This window comes from Protopterus annectens, chromosome 4.part0 (genome assembly GCF_019279795.1).
Source record: "Protopterus annectens isolate FY-2018-M chromosome 4.part0, PAN1.0, whole genome shotgun sequence".
Taxonomy (NCBI): domain Eukaryota; kingdom Metazoa; phylum Chordata; order Ceratodontiformes; family Protopteridae; genus Protopterus; species Protopterus annectens.
The window spans coordinates 522,286,980-522,306,305 of NC_056733.1; the positions used below are offsets into that span (position 1 = coordinate 522,286,980).

General features: G+C 43.1%; 1 protein-coding gene across 2 annotated transcripts in view; it reads right to left on the reverse strand.

Moving 5' to 3' along the window:
- Nucleotides 1–19,326, reverse strand: part of TPCN1 (two pore segment channel 1) — a 1,721,246-nt gene that overhangs the window by 485,437 nt on the left and 1,216,483 nt on the right. For both annotated transcript variants that reach the window (XM_044068445.1, XM_044068446.1), the window contains exon 18: nt 15,735–15,842. In XM_044068445.1, coding sequence (XP_043924380.1) covers nt 15,735–15,842 — 108 coding nt within the window. The remainder of the gene's footprint in view (nt 1–15,734; nt 15,843–19,326) is intronic.

Consider the following 19,326-nt stretch of genomic DNA (forward strand, 5'->3'; position numbering starts at 1 on the left):
GGAGGTTATGGTCCCTGTTCTGAAGCTAAATGGTGGCCCTCCATGAACTGCTAACCATTATCTATGGGAAACAAGACCACTCTGATTTACAACAGTAGGCTGTGCTACAGAGTGTCACCACTGTCAAGATGTAATTGATGGCAGGTGTGAACAGATGCTCTGTAGTTTATTGTGAATAACTTCCAGATGTACAACACTGGGGACTACCTCAGGGATGTGGCCCACCACCTTTCAATAAAAACTAGCAGAGAAGTGCCAGCCAGCCACCAAACAATGTGGAACTTCCTGCACATGACTACTGGTAAAGTGTGTTACAACTAAATCTGCATATAAGGATGCACTCTAGAAACTTTAGAGACTATTCCTGGATGCCTAGAACAGCTTGCCACCAGAGCTACACACTATTTGCCTCCTTGAACATATGCCCCCCATTGGTATTCCTCATCCAGGTGGTCCACAAGTAATGTGGTGGGACCCTGGCCACTTGCACTGTCACCAAGGTGTTGGACTGCCCTCAGAGGAACTTCAACCATCTCTCTCTATTCAGAGGCTTCTATCTGCAAGGAGTGCACAAGTAACTGATCTTCTTTGTAGTCTGCTCCAGTGTCTTCCAGGACCTGCTCTTCCTTTGTTACTCTTCCTAAGAATTGTAAAACTGTGAATCAGTAATGTACATGTAAGCTATCAGCTGTGGGCATACAAGGCTGCTCTCTTACTAAATGCTGCTTTGCGTGACTACTGTACTACTGTTTTTCTAAATCAGCAGTCAGTGAGGTGTAGCTCCCACTCATTCGTGGTCCTACTATGTTGCTACTATTTTAGGAGTGGTCATGATACAGACTGATCAACTGAACTTTGGCCATTGTTTGACTACTTATAAACTGCTGGATAATCTACTTTTCAGGTACTATGGACTGCAGAGAAAGTACAGTTGCCTAAGCTCATACCATAACAGCAGATGTCTTACTTCTTGCTGTTGCAGTATTCTTTACTCTTGGGATATCCTGCTGATGAAAGCCTAACATCTGGCCAGTATACCAAAGTCTTTACACATTCCTGACATCATACGTCAGACATTATATCCTATGTGCTAGGCATAAGGTACATATGTTACGTATGGACATCTAATCCTCAGAACTGAAGTACCCCAGGAGAACTAGATCAACCCCAGAGAAAACAATACAATGCTCATCATGGAAGGGAATCAGAAAGAGATAAGGATGAAATAGGAACCCCCACCAGCCAGCAATAGAGAATAAAAGGGGGCAGGAGGGAGGGAGGGACAGAATACTGCAGCAGTGAGAAGTAGGACATCTACTGTTATGGTAAGATCTTACACAACTGCACTATGTCCTTCGTTATCACTGTTGCAGTATTTTTTTACTATTGGGAGATTTCAAAGCAACTGTACACTATGGGAGAAAGAAAGCCCTGACCCTGGAAATGACATCCGACTTACAATGTTTGGTAAAAGAAGGCCAAGTAGCAGCTTCCAAAATGGATCTAATATCCAGATGCTTGAAAAAAGCACCAGAAGAGGCAACTACACTGATAGAATGAGCACTAACAGAAGAGGAAAATGGAGGTAAACAACCTTCAAATCCAGGGAGACCAGAAAAGCTTAGGGAAGCAAATGAGAAAAGAGGATTTGAAGTGACAACATCCAAAAGGAAGGAATTTTCAGAAAGGTGATAGGCTACAACAGGTGTAGAATGGGCCTCCATGACCCCTCCTTCCTGGGAACCAGAACCATTCTGGAATAAAAACCTATTCCCTGATGAGACACTGGATTAGGCTGGATGGTTCCCTGCTCCAAGAGATCCCTCAAGACCAAAAGAAAATGAGACACCTGGCAAGGAGGCAGCTGAGGAAGGCCAGAAAATCGAGGAAGGGACTTACATGTCATGAAATAACCATGTTGAATAATGGACAGAGTTCAGGCATCTGTTGTAATCTGTTGCCAAACAGGGAAGGAATGGGTTAGCCTGAGGGACACGGGAATCTGGACGATGGAGAAGAAAGGTAGGATGTCAGATTGGGGCAGATTTATCTAGTAAAGAAGGTTTTTGGCCTCTGGAACTCTGAGTTGGTTTACCTGGGAAAATCTGCTTAGAAACTCTCTTACTCCTAGCAGGTTGTCTAGGCTACCGATGGACAAAGGACAAATTCGATGGATAGTTCCTCTGGAATGTATGTACAAGAAAAACAAAAACATGTTTAAGGTCCTGCATAATATTGTCTTTATTCTGCAAGGTTTTAAACAATTCTGCAAACAAAAAAAAAATTCTGGTGTCTCACGGGAAATCTAAAAGTTTGGTCTTAATGTTCTCAGGTAAAGCCTGCAGGCAAAACCAGGAATATCTCATGACAGAACAAGATGCAGCTACCCTAGAGGAGCCATCAGCTACATTTAATGGAATGGAGAGCTACCTGTGAGGCAGAACTCAAAAGAAAAAGAGTTTAAGTCTTACTGCCCAAATTACACATGTCGGTCACCCTCCAGCTGGGAGAGAACAACCAGGACATATCCAGTCATGTGGGTCTGACAATTAATGGCCCTGAAGATCAACGTTGCAGAAGTATACACTTTTTCTGCATAACTCTCCATAGCATGGCTGTCCTTATCAGAAGGTAAGAGCCTGGAAGAGGAAAGCAGTTTGGATAGCTTATAAGTGGATATGGAAACTACAGCAGGATCAAATAAAGGACTTTTATACAAGTATTTATGAGCCTCAGGCACTTTATAAAATCTGTCTGGCTTCTTAAGGGACAAAGGTCGAGAGTCAGGAGCCTGAAAAGCTGCTGTAAAGGTAACCAAGAGGGCAGCTAAGACAGGAGGGACTGCAGAAGGTCTGGGTGAGTCCTTTTGCAAGTGTTCATAGTATCTCTTTTGAACCTCTGAGACTGGAGAACAATCCCACTAAATAGTTCCATCATACAGACCACTGTATTCCCCCAAAGGATAATTCTTCAAAAGGAGTCAGGGTATAAGAAATCTTCTTTATCAGACTTCAGAGCTAAAGCAGAGTGTACTTGTGAGAAATATGCTAAGGATTCTTCACCAGAGTCCAATTTTTCATCCAAAGAATCAGAATCCCTAGGTCTCTTAGATCAGGTATAAGACCAGGGGGCAGAAGCAGCAGGAACAGACAATTCCTCTGGGGGTTTCAGAACAATTAGAGCATTAAACAGTCCCTGAGTAAATTCTTGACACTCTTTGTAAGGATTCTTAGCCACACGTTTGGTTTTCTGTTTCTTTTTTAAAGACACAACATCTACATTGACAAATACAGGAGGTTCAGACCCCTGCCTAGATTCAATAAGGGTACCAGTCACCTCTTCTCTGACTAAAATTTGTCTACCTTTAGGGAATCTGCCTTCCACACTCACATTTTCCCTTTCTGGATAACATGAAAAGAAAAGTACGCTGTGTAAACTTACCATAAATGTAGATGTTCAAGCGTATTCACTGTTTCAGTCCTAACTTGTGGGATTTCCTGCTGTGGAAGCCCATGGACAACCCAACTACCAGAGAAAAGTCTTTCCTCCTCCTATGATCAGTGGATGCACTTGACTGACTTTAGTACGCTGGGGTATAACTGGAGTCAATCCTACATCATAACCTCAGTTGTTTCTTGTCCCTTGTAGTTTGGAGCCCCCCATAGGAGCAGCAGGTCATGGCCAGATGGATAGGGCAAGGATCCATAGTCAGGTAGAATTGAAGAGTAGGGATCCATGGCACACGGAGTAGCAGGTTTAGACCAGGTGGATAAGGCAAGGATTCCTAGGCAGGTAGGAGTGTAAAGTAGGGATCCCTGGTACATGAGAAAAAGTAATATCCACCCTGTAGGCTATGGAGGAGGGAGGGAGGGAAAGCTGACTGCAACAGTGAATACACTTAAACATCTACATTTATGGTAAGTGTACACAACTGTACTATGCTCTTTATGTCTCACTGTTGCAGTCCTGACTTGTGGGAAAGTTCCCAAAGCTTAAAAGAGGTGTGGTGGTGAAGTAGGATGAGAAAGGGCGGTTTTGAAGGGAAACAGAAGCAAAAACTGAACTGGAGTAGAAGAAGGCTGACAGAGCTAGTGTCTGGTCTAAAAGGGTACATAAGATCAGAAGACAGGTTCCCCTCTCTCTCTCTTGGTAGATATGCCCTTCATAGAAGTAGTAGAGGACCCAGCTGCCCTAATGGAACGGGCCCTTACATGGACAGCAGAGATTCTGTCATGATGATTTCGAAAGAGGGTATCTGAAAAGAGAGACTGCCCTAATGGAATGGGCTCTTATGGGCACAGGAGAGATTCTTCCCTGATGATTTAGAAAGAGGGTACTGGGAAAGAGAGACAGAGAAAGCCCTATGGGAATGGCCTGCAAGATACAGTATCTCCGCCATTGAGGATAGCAGTAGTAATATTCCACTGGCCAGAAAATTCTAAAGAGTTTTATAGTGGCCATGTAGTATGGTAGCTGCCTATGGAATTTTCAAGAAAGGTAGGGTATCCTTCCCTCTGTTCTGAGGGTCTGGAGAGAAAAGAGGTAGGTGCCTGGTTAGAAAAAGAGAGGCATCAGTCACCAGATTGGGTTTGATGATAGGGTTAGGCCTGAGAGCCTAGACAGCCAGAGATTCCATAACTGGCTTGATAGGTAATAAGCAGGCAGGGTTCCATATCAGAAGATTAAATCTTTTCTAGGACAAGGTTTAGGTAGCAGGATGGTGTATGAGGTCACCTGGGGGGGGGGGGGCATGAGTGGAAGGCCCTACCAGAGGGTGGGTGAAGGTAGGTGTGCATGATGAAAGTAGGCTGAAATAGCTGAAATGTGAACCTTGCAGGATGAGTGAGAAAGGCATAAAGAAAGAAGATTTAAGAGTAGGACTGGAAAACAAGGATCCTGGCCCTGCTGGGGTCCTGACAGAACTGTGTACCCCCAGCACAAAAGCCTTCTGACTATGTTGCCCAGGTTTTTCTGGAGCTAGGCCACCTGACATTTCCTAAGATGTCCTGTGCATGCTAATACATGGAAGTGGGGAAGGGAGCTGTCATCAGGATCATACTTGGATCCCCTGAGTTCTATTTCCAAAGTCAGTGCACTGGCACCTGAAGCCACAGAGACTGTTGCCCCCCCCCGACAGTAACCTTCCAGCTAATAGAGTAAGAAGGTATGATCCACGTTTACAGGGAGAGGGTTAGCGGGAAGGCCAAGGAGAAGAAAGTACCAGAGTAGAATTGATCAAACTGGTGCTACAAGGAAGTCCAGCTGTTCTGTGATTTTGGGGTATTCTTGGGGGAAAAGGGCATTGTTATGAAAGCTTAACTGAAAGGGATTGTCCATAAGAATAAGAAGGTGTCTGTAGCTGCATTGTGTGTTTTCCCTGGTGGTGAAGAGTTCCATCTGTGGGGATGTCGCACACCAAATAACATATGTACACAAAAAAATACCAAACCTCCCTGCCCACAGACCCTCCAATCACGAACACACTAAAGGAAACCCCCCTTGTTGTATGGTTTAGTTTTTCCCATACACTATCACAGGCAAAGGCACAAATTTTACACCAATTAAATTAGTGGATGATTATCCTAGTATGTATGCGAACAAAGCTCAAATAAATTATATAAGCACAAAACTGGTTCTAACAAAAAAGTAACACAGCTATCATCTGCTTTTTCTGTGATTATCAAAATGTCTTCTTCTTAATAAAGTCTATACTTTGGTGGACTACGAAAAGGACCGCCAATGGCTTATTTCTGGAATATTATAGTACATGACAGCTTTTATCACCAAAAGACTGCCCTCCCCCCAGCTTGGTGACGTGGTCAGCCAGAATACCAAATAAGCTATTTCTAACATCCCGGAGTCCATTACACAAAGAGTGCTGTACAAACTGCTTCCTTCTGGGGTCACTTTTTTTCCCCTTATCCAGGAAATATGACCTTCTCATGAACAGCTTTTATCCATCAACTTCTACTTCCCAAGCTGCAAGGATTTATATCACATACCCGGCCTGTCTATAATGTATTGAACACTGTAGGTCAGGTGGGGTCACCTTACCTGGAGGCAAGAAGGTTTGAGTCCAAAGGGGTCCCCACCCTAGAACAGAATTTTCTTTTGAGAGTGAGCTTTAGATTCTGGGTTCATAGCTGATTAGTAGGCCAGCTTTCTTAACACGCCAATCTAAGCCTCCCCAATTCCAAGGTGAGAAACAAACTCTGTACCTTGTTGTCTGTGAAAACAAACCTTAACCATTATACCAAGTCACAATCTTTGGAGTGCTGTGAAGCACCTAAGATGTAAAGCCTGCACCTTGCTAGTGGCTAAGTGCTATGTTATTGCCTGGGGGAGGTAATGAAGTAGTCAAAAAAGGAAAGGTGCAAACAGTCAAAATTTGGAGTGTGCTAAGGGCCCAGTAACCCTCAGCTAGATCCCCTACTGGGAAGCCATCAAAAAGTGCACTTTGAGGATGGGGTCCCTAAGAAAACCCTAGGGTAAGACATAGGTTAAGAGAAGTGAAGGGTGAAAACCTCTGTAAAGGAGAGGCAGAAATCCTATTACTGAAAAGAGAAAGGGACGGGTGCATGCCATGAAAGGATCACTACTGCTCCCTCCTAGGGACCTGAGGAGAAGAAGTCCCTGGTGATGGGAAAGTTGAGTGGTCTTGGCTGAGTCCCTGGCGTTGAGTGTGGCCCCTTTCCCTGTGGGCCTTCCCTTGGCCTGTAATGGGTCAGGAAGGAAAGGAGCAGAGCTTGGTGGGGTAGTTTCTGCTTAAACTTGGGGGTTGCACCTGCACAAGGGATTAGGTTGTCTGCCTTGATTTAGCCCTGTCCTCCACCTCTTTGAGGATAGTTAATGCTTTAGGGCCAAAGAGTGACTCCTTATCTAAGGGAGCATCCAAAAGTTTGAACTTTACATGCTCCAGGAGGTATTGCTTTCCTAGCCATGTGTGCCTCCTAAAAGCAGACCCAGTGGCTGCGGCCATGCTGGCAGCTTGTAAAGCATCAAACTCACAGTGAGTGAACTGTAAATGTCCATTAATTCTTGAGATAAGGCCTTATTTTCAATGATCAAAGGTGTTTGCTTCATCTGTTCCAGCAGTGACTCTTGATGTTTTATTAAGTGGAATTGGCAGTTCAAAGCCCTCACAGATAACCTGACAGAAGTACAAACTTTCTTGCCAAATCTTTTGAGGGCTCTAACCTGCATATCACTGAGTAGGGGATTTTTGGGTGTGCTGGTTTTGGAATCCTGGAGTCCAGGACCAAAAATCTGTGGATCTGCTGAAGGGTTATTAAAAAGGTGCTTATGTGAAGCCATAACCTTGTAGAAACTGGCAGATTTTCTGGGTGCAGGGAGAAGGGAGTCTGGTCTCAAACAGGATTCTAGAAACACATCATCAACCACCTCCAAAATTAGGGGCACTGCCACTGGTTTGATTTCTGGGAGGTGGCAGAATTCCCTAACTCTTTTCTTGGGTTGGGGATAATCTTGCTATTCCCCAATGTAAAAGATCCCCCAGGGAGTGTAAACCTTCCCCAAAGGATAGATCCTCAGAAGTTGAGGCCAAAGGTAAGGGTTCCTCCGAGTCAGTCTCCTGAAAGGAGGACAAGAAAGGGTCATCTTCAAGGGTTGAGTTCTCCTGGTTCCAGTCTTGTCTGGTCTCAAAGGGGTCAGTAAGTACCTCAGGGATAGTGTCTTTTCTCCCTTTCCCAGAGGTAGATTCGAAGAGGTGTCTGCCCTTTACTAGGGAAAGCAGGTCCTCTGCCAATTTAACTAATTCCTTTTGAGATTGACAGCTGGAAGGGCTGGAAAGAAGAGAAGAAAGACTTCCTTATAGTAGGTTTTAGTTTTGGCCTGGGGGTCAGAAACATGGACTCCAGAATATCTTTACAGTATAATGATAGTGCTGTGTTCACAGGAAGCCAAGGCCTGCTGAGCGGTCTTGGACCCGAGTGATGAATGGTGATCAATGACTAGTGATGGTGTCAAGGGTCTGATGAAATACCGGCCTCTAAAAGGATCTCGATTGCGGGAGGAGGGGTGCAAAGGCACCTCACCAACTTCCACAATAACCAGTCCTGGCGGGCTATCTGATGTTGAACTGTTGTGTTTGGAAGGCCTGAGCTTAGGCCGTTTAATCATATCGACGATGGAATGCAGAATGGACACCAGCACACATGAAGATTCACAGGACTCATTAACAAATCTAGCTAAAATGTCCGCCCTACACCGAATAGTTCTGGGCTGAACTGGACACAGAAAAAACAACTGGGGAAGTCGTGGGAAAGGCCTAAACAAGTAATACAGAGGATATGAAAATCTTGGTGTGGAATTTGTTTACCACAATGGAGGCAGTTGTTAACTTTCTCTGACATTAGTTTAGAAAAGGAAAGAGTTCCCCAACTGGTTACTTAGCTTTAGAAGTTTTCACTCTGGTGTGGAGTGACCAACACACGTACTTCTTCATCTGCTTCATGCTCCGAAGGCAAGAAAGAACTGAGGTAATGATGTAGGTGGACTCCACTTATACCCCAGCGTACTTACATAAGTCAAATGTGTCCGCCGGTCATAGGAGAGAAGACTTTTACGCTGGTAGTCGGGCCGGCCAAGGGCTTCCACTGCAGGAAATCCCACAAGTCAGGACTGCAACAGTGAAACACAACAAACATCTACAAGGAGGAAAAAAGAAAGGAAGGAACCCCTAAGGGTCACTAATCTTTTGATGGGATGGGTAGAGGAACCAGCTCGGTGAATGGAGAACATACCAAATTCACAGGTGGTGTTTCGACTAGTGACAAAGAAGTTCTGAGGATTAGGCATCTGGACATCACATATGGACATTATGCCTTGGATGTAGGACATACATTTGATATACAATGCCCGAAAGGTATAAAGCCTTTGGTATACTGGCTGGATGATAGGCTATCCCCAGCAGGATATCCCAAGAGTAAAAAATACTGTAAGAGTGATAACGAAGGACATCTTATAGAATGTATGCTGAATGGAGTCTTTCAGGCTTGCGATTAGAACACTGACAAACAACAGTTCTGTCTGGAATGCTGTGTAGTTATGGGGGTACAATGTACAGCATGTCCAATGCCTCTTGACAGTGGCAGCTCTAGTAGTATGGGGAAGTGCACCAGTCCTGCATTCACTGCATATGCTTTGGTTATGATTTGGAACTTTTAGTATTTGTGTTACAAGTATTTCGCTTTTCAGTCCATTAGGTTCAGTTTATATACATTCATGCATTTTACATTCAATCACTTGTAGGCTCTTCCAGGAAAACAACTAAAACTGGTCCTTGTAAACCCACAGAAATTTTTAGTTCAATAAGCAGGTCACCAAATTGGTGAGGAAGGTATTTTGTTCAGCTCTCATGATTCTTTAGGGGGCAGCCAGTTGGTCCAGGGAAGTTATTGCTATACTTTGCATTTCACTGATGTGGCCAATCCTTCAGTACAAATGCCCAGGCTTAAAAAAAATCTTGATCAGCTTCAAAAGATACAAACTTTCATAGGTTCATAGGTTCATACTAGGTTATCTGCCCAAGGGCATTTATAAGCCTAGCCCATAGTAATGTGGCTTTCGCCACCCCTTTAGTTTGAGTAAAAACTATGAGTAATGTGGCTTTCGCCACCCGTTTAGTTTGAGTAAAAACTATGCCTATTATTTTGCTGTGCCTCTGTCAAGCAGTGACACTGAAGTAATCCCTGGGGTATATCTGCGATCTCCCATCCATTGGTCAAGATTTCTCTTGAACAAGGCCAGCGAGGTGCTCTGCCTCACATGTACCGGGATTTTGTTCCACAGCATAGGGAGTCTCTGGGTGATGAATCTGTCCCTCCAGCACATTCTATTTATAACTGTGTCAAGGTTTAAGTCTCCCGCCCTTGTGGTTCTGAGGGATCTAGATTTTTTGAGGTGAAGCATATTCATCAAATCTGGGTTTGACATGGCCTTATATGTCAGGCACAGGTCACCTCTGAGCAAGCGGTATGAGACTGAATAGAGCTGGAGTTCTTTCAGTCGGGCAGCATAAGACATATTTTTGAGACCCTTTATCCTTTTGGTGAGGAACTTTTGGGGCCTTTCAAGCTGCAGCAGGTGTCGGGTCAGATACATTCCGAATGGGGCATTGTACTCAATCATAGGTCTAATGAGTGATGAGTACAGGGGGACGATGACCTCCCTTGATCTGGATGTGAATCCCTTCATGATCAGGTGGGCAATATAGAAGGTTTTCCTAACTACTTTAGCAACATGAGTGTCAAACGAAAGGCTACTGTCAACCTGGGTCCCCAGATCCCTGATGACTTCTTCTGTGCTCAGTGGATTGCCACCTATATGGTAGCTAGGGGTAACCTTGTTTTTCCCGCAGGGTATTACTATGCATTTCTTGGCGTTTAACTTTAGGCCATGGCTCTGGCACCAGTTATCCATTTCTGTGAGGCCCTTCTGAAGGATATCTGTGTCAGATGTGTTTTCGACTATGGCTCCCAGTTTGCAGTCATCTGCAAACTTTGTCAGCCATAACCCTCCTGTGTTTGCTTGTACTTCAGAAAAGTAGATGCTGAACAAGAGTGGACCCAGGACTGAGCCCTGTGGGACACCACTTGTGACAGGCTTTGAGTCTGACATGGCTCCAGCAACTCTGACCCTGTGGGTTCTGTCACTTAGCCAGTTTGCAACCCATCTTGTGATGTATGGGTTTACTTTCAAGCTGATGAGTTTTTCGATGATACCTGAGTGGGGTATTGTGTCGAAGGCCTTTGCCAGGTCGAGGTAGGCTGTATGGACTGCCTTTCCCTCATCAATGGCCTTGGTGACTGTCTCGAAAAAGTCAACCAAGTTTAAGAGGCAGGATCTGCCTTTGACAAAGCCAAACTGGGTTGGATCCAAAGTCTGCAAGTTCCCTATGTCTTTATTTATGAGTTCCATTATGATCCTCTCCATGGCTTTGCAGATAAGGCTTGTCAAGCTAATGGGGCGGTAATTTCCAGGGTCGGTGGAGGCGCCGCCCTTATGAAGTGGGATCACAGTCGCCATGCGCCACTCCTTGGGTACGTATCCTGAGGTGAGGCTAAGATTGAACAGCTGTCCTAACTGCGGGTTTAATTCCTCGTTGAGTTCGTGAAGCACACAGCCGGGGACACCATCCGGTCCCATGGATGCTGTGTTTTTTGCCTTAGTGAGAGCAGTTCTCACCTGGGCGTTGGAGATGTTTGGGGGGCTACAATCCTCTGGTATAGATATCTCTCCTTTTGGGGGGGAGGGGGGGGGAGTTTGCACTGAACCTGTCAGTCAGTATGTTGGCAATGTGTGTAGGTTCAGTAATTTTCACATCATTTTGAACTAATTCTGAGCATATCTGGGAGTTTCCTCCAAGGTTTCTAACATAGCTAAAGATGGCCTTATGATTGTCTTTTGAGTCCTTGGCGATTTTTCTCTCAAAATTTGCCTTGGATGATTTTATGAGGGCTCTTAGTTTTTTTACTTATGATGATCAAAGGTGTCTTACCCTTCAAGGATTTTGCTCTATCTTGTAGTAGCTTCCTCCTTTTGTTGTAGAGCTTGTTTATGGCTGGGGTCCACCAGACTGGACGCTTGCCTTTGCTACAGAGAGTCTTAGTTTTGTTTGGGATTGCCTGATCCATGCAGTCCTGTAGGTGCTGGTAGAAGGCATTTGTAAGTGATTCAGCGGTTTGAGTAATGTTTACCACTGGCTCAGGGGCCTTAAAGGAGACCACACTAGTTTTTAGAAATGTGAAGTCGGCTTTTGAGAAGTTTTTCACTGTGGTCTTTTTTGTTTCAGGTGGGGGCGGGATGAGGACCTCCAGCGAGATTAGTTTATGATCTGATCTCACCAGTGAGGGGTATACTTCCGGTGTTGAACATTTTGATCCCATGTTCGTGATGATGAGATCAAGTATGTTTTCTCCTCTTGTGGGGATGGTGACTAGTTGTTCCATGGCATTTGAGTTTATGAACTCCAGGAATCTTTGGGTTAGAGTGTTTGGGCTTCAGACTAAAATAACTGAAATGTTTGGATAGCAAAGTTACATTAAACTATCCTTGTTTCTGGTCACAAATCTTCTACTGGGGGAGCCATCAGCCTTTCATTATTGACCCTAAAGTACCCTGTCCTCTTTGAAACGCAATGTTTAAAACATAATGCAGGGATGGTCAACCCGTACAAACTCAATAAGCTTTAAAGTCAGCTCCACAGCACTGACAAATAAAGCCATAAGACTCAGACAAACCAAGAATGATTACTTACCTCTGTGCTGGAGAAGTCAATGAGGAAGAGAGAGAGTCGGGGGGCAATGCCAGCTTCACCATCCTGAAGGGGAAGAAATGAACTGAGACCGAATGCAGTGTGCATACTTAATGATGACAGTGAAGATTGCATGCAGTGTATGGCCTAAAGTTGTATGTTTGGCTGTGTTGAGCTGCATGTGTGTGGTAAAATCAAGGAGTATGTGTGGGAGCACTCATACTAACAGGAACAGTGTAGCAAGACTTCACAACTATGACCACACATGCCAGTCATTAAGAGACTACAACCAGAAAAAGGAAAATTCCTCATGACTGCCTAGAAGACGACTCCATTATGACAGTTTTCACCCAAGTTAACAGGAAACAAACTAGAATAATCTCAGAGAGAACGTTATGGTCATCAGGCACGGTGGAAACTACTCAAACTTAAAACCTCTATCAACAAGCAGGACTAATTCATTATCCACTTTTGTTCCTCATATTTAGAATGAACTTCCTCTCCTCATTAAACAATGACAATCACTATTTATCTTTAAGAAGGAACCAAACACACACACACACACACACACACACACACACACACACACACACACACACACACACACACACACACACACACACTAACCAGCATTCAGCAAGCTTTTGAGAGGCTGAAAGAAACAAAAAGTACAAGGAGAAAAAAAACTCCATTTAGCCACAGAAAAAGACGATGCCACAAATGAGTCAATGTGCCACCACAGCATGCAGAATTGTGAAATTTATGAAGAAACTGGGTGGGACTGCAACACAACTAGAACAGACAAATATACAAACAGAGACAAAAGGAAAGAGTAGTTTTTGTTAAAATGTATAAATGTAAGTACCTCTAGCACAAATTCGCTGCTTCACTATTCCACCCCATGTTTGACTCAGACATAAACATTTGTCAGATAAAATTGGCCTTGTCTAAGGTTAAAAACACCAATTCCATGAGCCCAGACAATACCCTCAGTTGCTTTCAGCAGTATGAAGCAAAACTTTATAGGCCTCCTAAGCATCTTCCTTGACATATGCCTTTCCACAGGTTTTTTTCCCTAGCATGATCAAAGTTCATAAGGTTGACTCGACAACTGCTGAAAGGAATCAGTCACCAATCAGTGTTATCTATAAGGTTCTGGAAAGGATACTGATGCAAATGGTTCATGAGGACATTACTACTCCTGAACAGAAACCAATATGGTTTTATTAAGAGCAGAACATGACTTTTAAATACAGCCACATCCTTCAAAGAAGTTTTATGTGCACTAGACAATGGGACTGTCAGTAAACATGACTTATCTCATTCTATCAAACATGCCTGACACCATCCTACTGGGAGGGAAACACAAATATGGTGACCATAGAGGTAATGTATATATGTGTGATCCACAGGAACAGCCCAAGTGTTGAAGGTGGGTGCCCAGTTCTCCACACCAGTTGAGCTAATAAGTGGGGTCTCATACAGTTCTGTACTCTGTTCTCTTCTTTTTGGCGTTATTTTCTCAGATACTAAAGTTGACAACAATTTCTGAATCCCCAGATTTACAGATGATTATAAACTTGGTACAACTATCTATTTTACCTCTTGACACTACAGCATGGGGTAGAGTAAAAAAAACAACTGTCTGACATCCAATGTGGACAAATGCACAACAATTTACTCTGAGATGCAAATAATTTTACCAGCCATTACACGTAGATGACACTTATAGCCAGAGAATGTGACTAAAGACTTATGTACAAATTACATTTTTCCCCTGGGGATTAAGTGGGCTAACAGTTCGAGTCTCTGCAGCAGTGAGTCATACATGGATGCCATTGCTTAACTTCTCAATATCCACATGTTCCCCAACCACTTTATATTCCAGACCAAAGCCACCATTTTCGCTTCACACTGTAGGGTGGTCTGCTGAGCCAGTGAGGCTGGGTGACAGACAGGAAAGAACATGCATCATCATCAAATGCTGCCTACAGGGACTGCTTGGTGTGTTACAAGTTACACTCATTTCTCAATTCACTCAGTAAGTCTAATGTTGGGGGGGGTGCAATGTGTGCACCAACATAGTCACCTGCCTCTATAGTGAAGCTCCTAAACTGCCCATTGCACCCCCCCCCCCCCAAACAAGCTGTTGATATCTTATTTTCTCTCCTGGTTTTCACCCTTCAGGAAATATGACATTTGGCATACTCCAGTAGGCAGCACACCATCCTCCAGAGACAGGTGAGCAGGCAAGCACCTCATTATTCCTCTACCACTCTTGTTGACTCCTCCAGTGCGTAAGACACTAAACAAGCCATGAACAACTGGGAAGCAGTCAGTGCTTCATTGTTCTATGCCGCACATATGTACAACCCTAGATGGAATCCTCTCATTTGAACAAGTCACTACTGCAGAAAAAAAATGCTTCTTTTGCAGCTCATAGACTGACATTTAGTCACTCTGCAGAAGTCAGTGTTTCCTTGCAGACCTCAATGCTTAGTCCAATCAGTGAGTGCAATGCACCTACAGAGATGATCCTAACAAAACATATAGTTTTAAACGAAGGTACAGAAGCTTGATACTACAAGTAAGGATGGGTGTCAAAGCCAGAGTTACTCAGGTTAACTATTTTTCCAATGCTTGTCTTGCATCATCTCCTGAGATGTGATTTAAAGCTTATATTCCATGCAAAGAAAGATACTTTCCTATTCAAAATGTGCCTGGGGCGCAGATAGGTGGGCTTACACATGTACAAATACAATTAACTTCAGAATCATCATTATACATAACAAATAGAGTTCATCATTCAACATCTTCATTGCCTTTGGAATAATCCCCCACCACCTTTAAAACAGTCAATCCTCCCCAAAGTTCATAAAAAATTAAGACAATAACACAGTTGTATGTAAATTTCAACACTATATGATTATGGGCAAGATTCCCAAAGGTTACAAAGCTGCAAGCTTGGTATTAACCTATGAACAGGCAGTAAGAGAGGATTAAATTGGTTCAAATAATGAAGGAGGAGGCACATTCATTCATAAAGCCTTCACGCTATTGATTCTCAGCTTTATCTAAATGAAAAAGACAAGTACACAAACTGGAACTTACAGACACAAAAGCCTGCTAGGCTTCAGGAGCCACTGGACTTTCAGGGTCTATTGCAGTTATTAGATCTGTATTAGGATCTGTGCCTTATGGGAGCTGCAATAACTAGTGCTCATGAATGTCTTATTTCCAAGAACAAATGCTTTGAAATCATACTCCATGTTGGTGCTAATTAACTATGCCACAAACAGAAAATGGTAAATGCTAAGATTTCAAATACTTCTATTTCATATCATATCATAACACATGCCACACTTACATCCACATCAACAGTCACATATGCATTTCTGTATATATCCACATTCATCTGCATCCACAATAATATTATCATACCTACCAGCTCTTCACTCACCTGAGCAGCTGCAGAGGACGTAGCACCACAATGAAGTAGAATGGCTCCATGTCAAATGCCAAAACAAGAAGGCCCAAAAAAGCAAACAATGTCACAGAAAAATCAAATCTAAAAAACAAAAATAAAATAAAATTAGCATTCATTACAATGGCCTTCTTTTTAGATTAATTCAAATTAGCCCCATTCAAAACTGATTAACCCCTCCCCCTCCAAAGTGACTAAGATTTACAGCTCAAACTATCAACTTAAACCTGAGTCTGTGGCACACACAAACAAAGCCCTAACTGTGTCACAGAGGACCCAAATTCATATAGAGGCTCTGGCACTGGAAGAGCCATATAATAGGGAGAGATATGGCTTTTTTGCCCCTCCTTTTTCTCCCACACAGTTGACCATTAGATGACCCAGTGTCTCTCCTCAAATCACTGGATCTGCATGCATCTCCTTACCTCCCTGGACTTGCTTGGAAGGAGATCAATACATCCTGGGACAGCATCATACTGTTGATGTGTGAGCATTTTTTTCTGTTTATTCCTTGCCCCTGTATGTGCCCTGTAACACCCTGACAGTGGGACATGCAGAGGGTGTCAGCAATGGACTGTCCCTCACTTTCACAAGGGGCTGATGTCAGCAGAGTACCCTGCCCACCCCCATGCAGCATTTTGTTCTTATTTTTTGGGTCTCCTATAGGTAACTCGAACCTTGACATGTGCACCTCTCACCCTCGCTCCTTTTCCTCTCTCCCAAGATGCCATGACCATCACCTCAGCTCCTCAGATGCTAACTGAAACCAGGTCACCTGGCCTGTAGTCAGGCTGTCATGACCAGAGTGAATCATGCCCTTAAGTCTCAATCTATAAGTTGGTCACAATGTCAGAGGCCAGCTAGCAGCTATGAGCTAAATAATTTAGACAGAACCTAACAGACTAGAACAGTGACATCTGGATTTCGATGGCAAGTACTAAATGGCAGGATGAAACCCTTCTTACACTAGATGGTAAAGGTAGCAAAAGTTCATGAAAGGCATGCAACCAGTAGTGTCAGAATGACTACACAATCTGAGTGCAAACACAGTTTTAACTAGCACTGTTTCATCACTTACCTAAATAATTGTGATGTATTCATTTTCCTCATGCTAGTTGGTATTTTTCGATATCACTGGAATTTAATACATAATAAAAAATCCATGTTTTGAGTTTGTTCTGGTATCTTCCTACTGTTGCATGCCTGAATATTTTTAACTGCCTAAGAAGGTTAATATCAGTTCTCTAAGAAGATAAATTCTGGGCACTGCTGCTTGTAAAGTTTGACAGTAGCAGTATGCTAGTACAGGACAGTAAGCTGTCAAGTTTCAGTCCGACCACATTGCACTATGCCTTGTAGTGGTGAATAATGGGAGACACATCAGTTGTGCAGTTTTGGTTATAGGTCATTTCACGTTGTGTGTGGAGATGTCTTGGGATGCTGCCTTGCAGGAGTGAATAGTGGGAGACACATCAGTTGTGCAGTTTTGGTTAGAGGTCATTTCACATTATGTGTGGACATGTCTTGGGATGCTGTTCAAAACAAATGAACCATGGAGCTGCAGAACTGCTTGAGCTAGTCTGTTTCTTGCTTCAAAACTTCTTAGTCTCTGATTTACTCGTCCAACTGTACTGTCAGTGTAATCTTGAAAGGTGAGGTTCTGGTCAGTAACTCTTCCTATGCATTTGTAACAGCCCTGTAGGACACCATTGGTGACAAGTCTCTTGGAGGAATATGTACCACTAATGCTCACTGTGTGATTTTGTCTGTGACCATATCTATCCAGTGGGTTACACTGGGTTTTTGATTTAAATGGGTTAGCTTTTTGATTTGTATACCACAGCAGCTGTACATGGTGCACTGGAAGTGGAGTCTACACTTAGCCGAACTGTGATCTGTGGGGCAGACTGGATGGTCTCTGGCTCCACAATGTTTTGATTGGGGGACATTTCCTGTGCTTGGTGACCAGCAGTATATATTTGAATCAGCTCTTAACCACAGTTCTAGAGACTTCTAAATGTATCTTTTGACTCAGATCCATCTATTTGTGCTTAACAGATCTTGAAGCCGTTACAAGAAGATCTTAACTTGTAGCAGTTTTGACTGTTGAAGCATCACCTGCTCCACAAATGCGAACACTAATGTAACTGAAACAAACCTAAGTCATGTTGTTACAGATTTAATACGACCTGCAACAACTACAAGAGCCTGAATTTTTACTAATTGTTCAACAGTATGTCGTAGTATCAATTTGCAGAGTATACGGTTTACATGCAGCAGCCATGAACCCCACACCTGGCTTTGTTTATTACTACCAGAGTTTCCAAAGAAAGCTTACTTGAACCTTTTATGGCCCACAAAACTCATAAATAAATGACAGATGACTCAAAAGATTTCAACACACGTTAGATAACAAAAAGAAAACAAAATTAAGTAAGAAAACAGAGAAATGTGATTAAAGTTGAGATGGAGCTAATATGCTAGGCAGCCATCTACCACCATCTGTCCCTCAAAATTATCAGTTATACTAGTTACATTTATATATTTGTATGTATTTAAAGTACCCACTGTATTACTAAATACTTTTTTGAAGGATGTTTGGATCCATAATCTCACCAAGAAAACGGCGCAGCTTTGATTTATGATTAAACCAGCCAACAAGTCTAATTCATGGATACTGAAGAGTTTAAGACAGGTTCTACACTGTGGCAGCAGTGAGCACTACCTGTTTTATGCAAATCAGTTGCATGGAATTAAAATCTGTGAATCTATTTAAATTCTCTTGACATACTGTCAGTGGACCTTTTTATTTCACTGTCCATAACAATACACCTAAAGTGTGGATGGATTACCACTATACTTATTTAATGAATTACATATGAAAAATGAATTTAAGAGGACCATGTTGACAGGGATTGGCAAGATAAGTGACCTTATTGCATTTCTTTTTTTTCCCCCTTAAATATTTTATTGATAATTTTAAAAATAGAAACAAACTAAAGAAATAAGGAAAGTATTTACACTATATGCATAACAAGTCAGAAAGATCATGGAACTCATAAACAAAGACATTGGGAACCTCCAAACACTGGATCCTACCCAATTCGGCTTTGTTAAGGACAGATCTTGCCTCTTGAACCTGGTCAATTTCTTTGAAAAGTCACCAAGGCCATAGACGAAGGGAAGGTAGTCCACACAGCCTACCCTGACCTTGCAAAAGCCTTCGACACAATACCCCACTTGGGCATCATAAATAAGCTCACCAGGTTAAATATCATCCCCTATGTCAGAAGATGGGTTGCAAACTGGCTTAGGGATAGAACCCACATGGTCAGAATTGCAGGTGCCATGTCAGACTCTAAACCAGTTACAAGTGGTGTCCCACAAGGCTCAGTCCTGGGACCTCTCTTGTTCGGTATATATTTCTCTGAGGTACGGGCTAACACAGGAGGACTATGGCTGACAAAGTTTGCAGATGACTGCAAACTGGGGGCCATAATCGACTCACCGGCTGACACAAGCATCCTCCAAAAAGGTCTCACAGAGACGGATAACTGGTGCCAGAGCC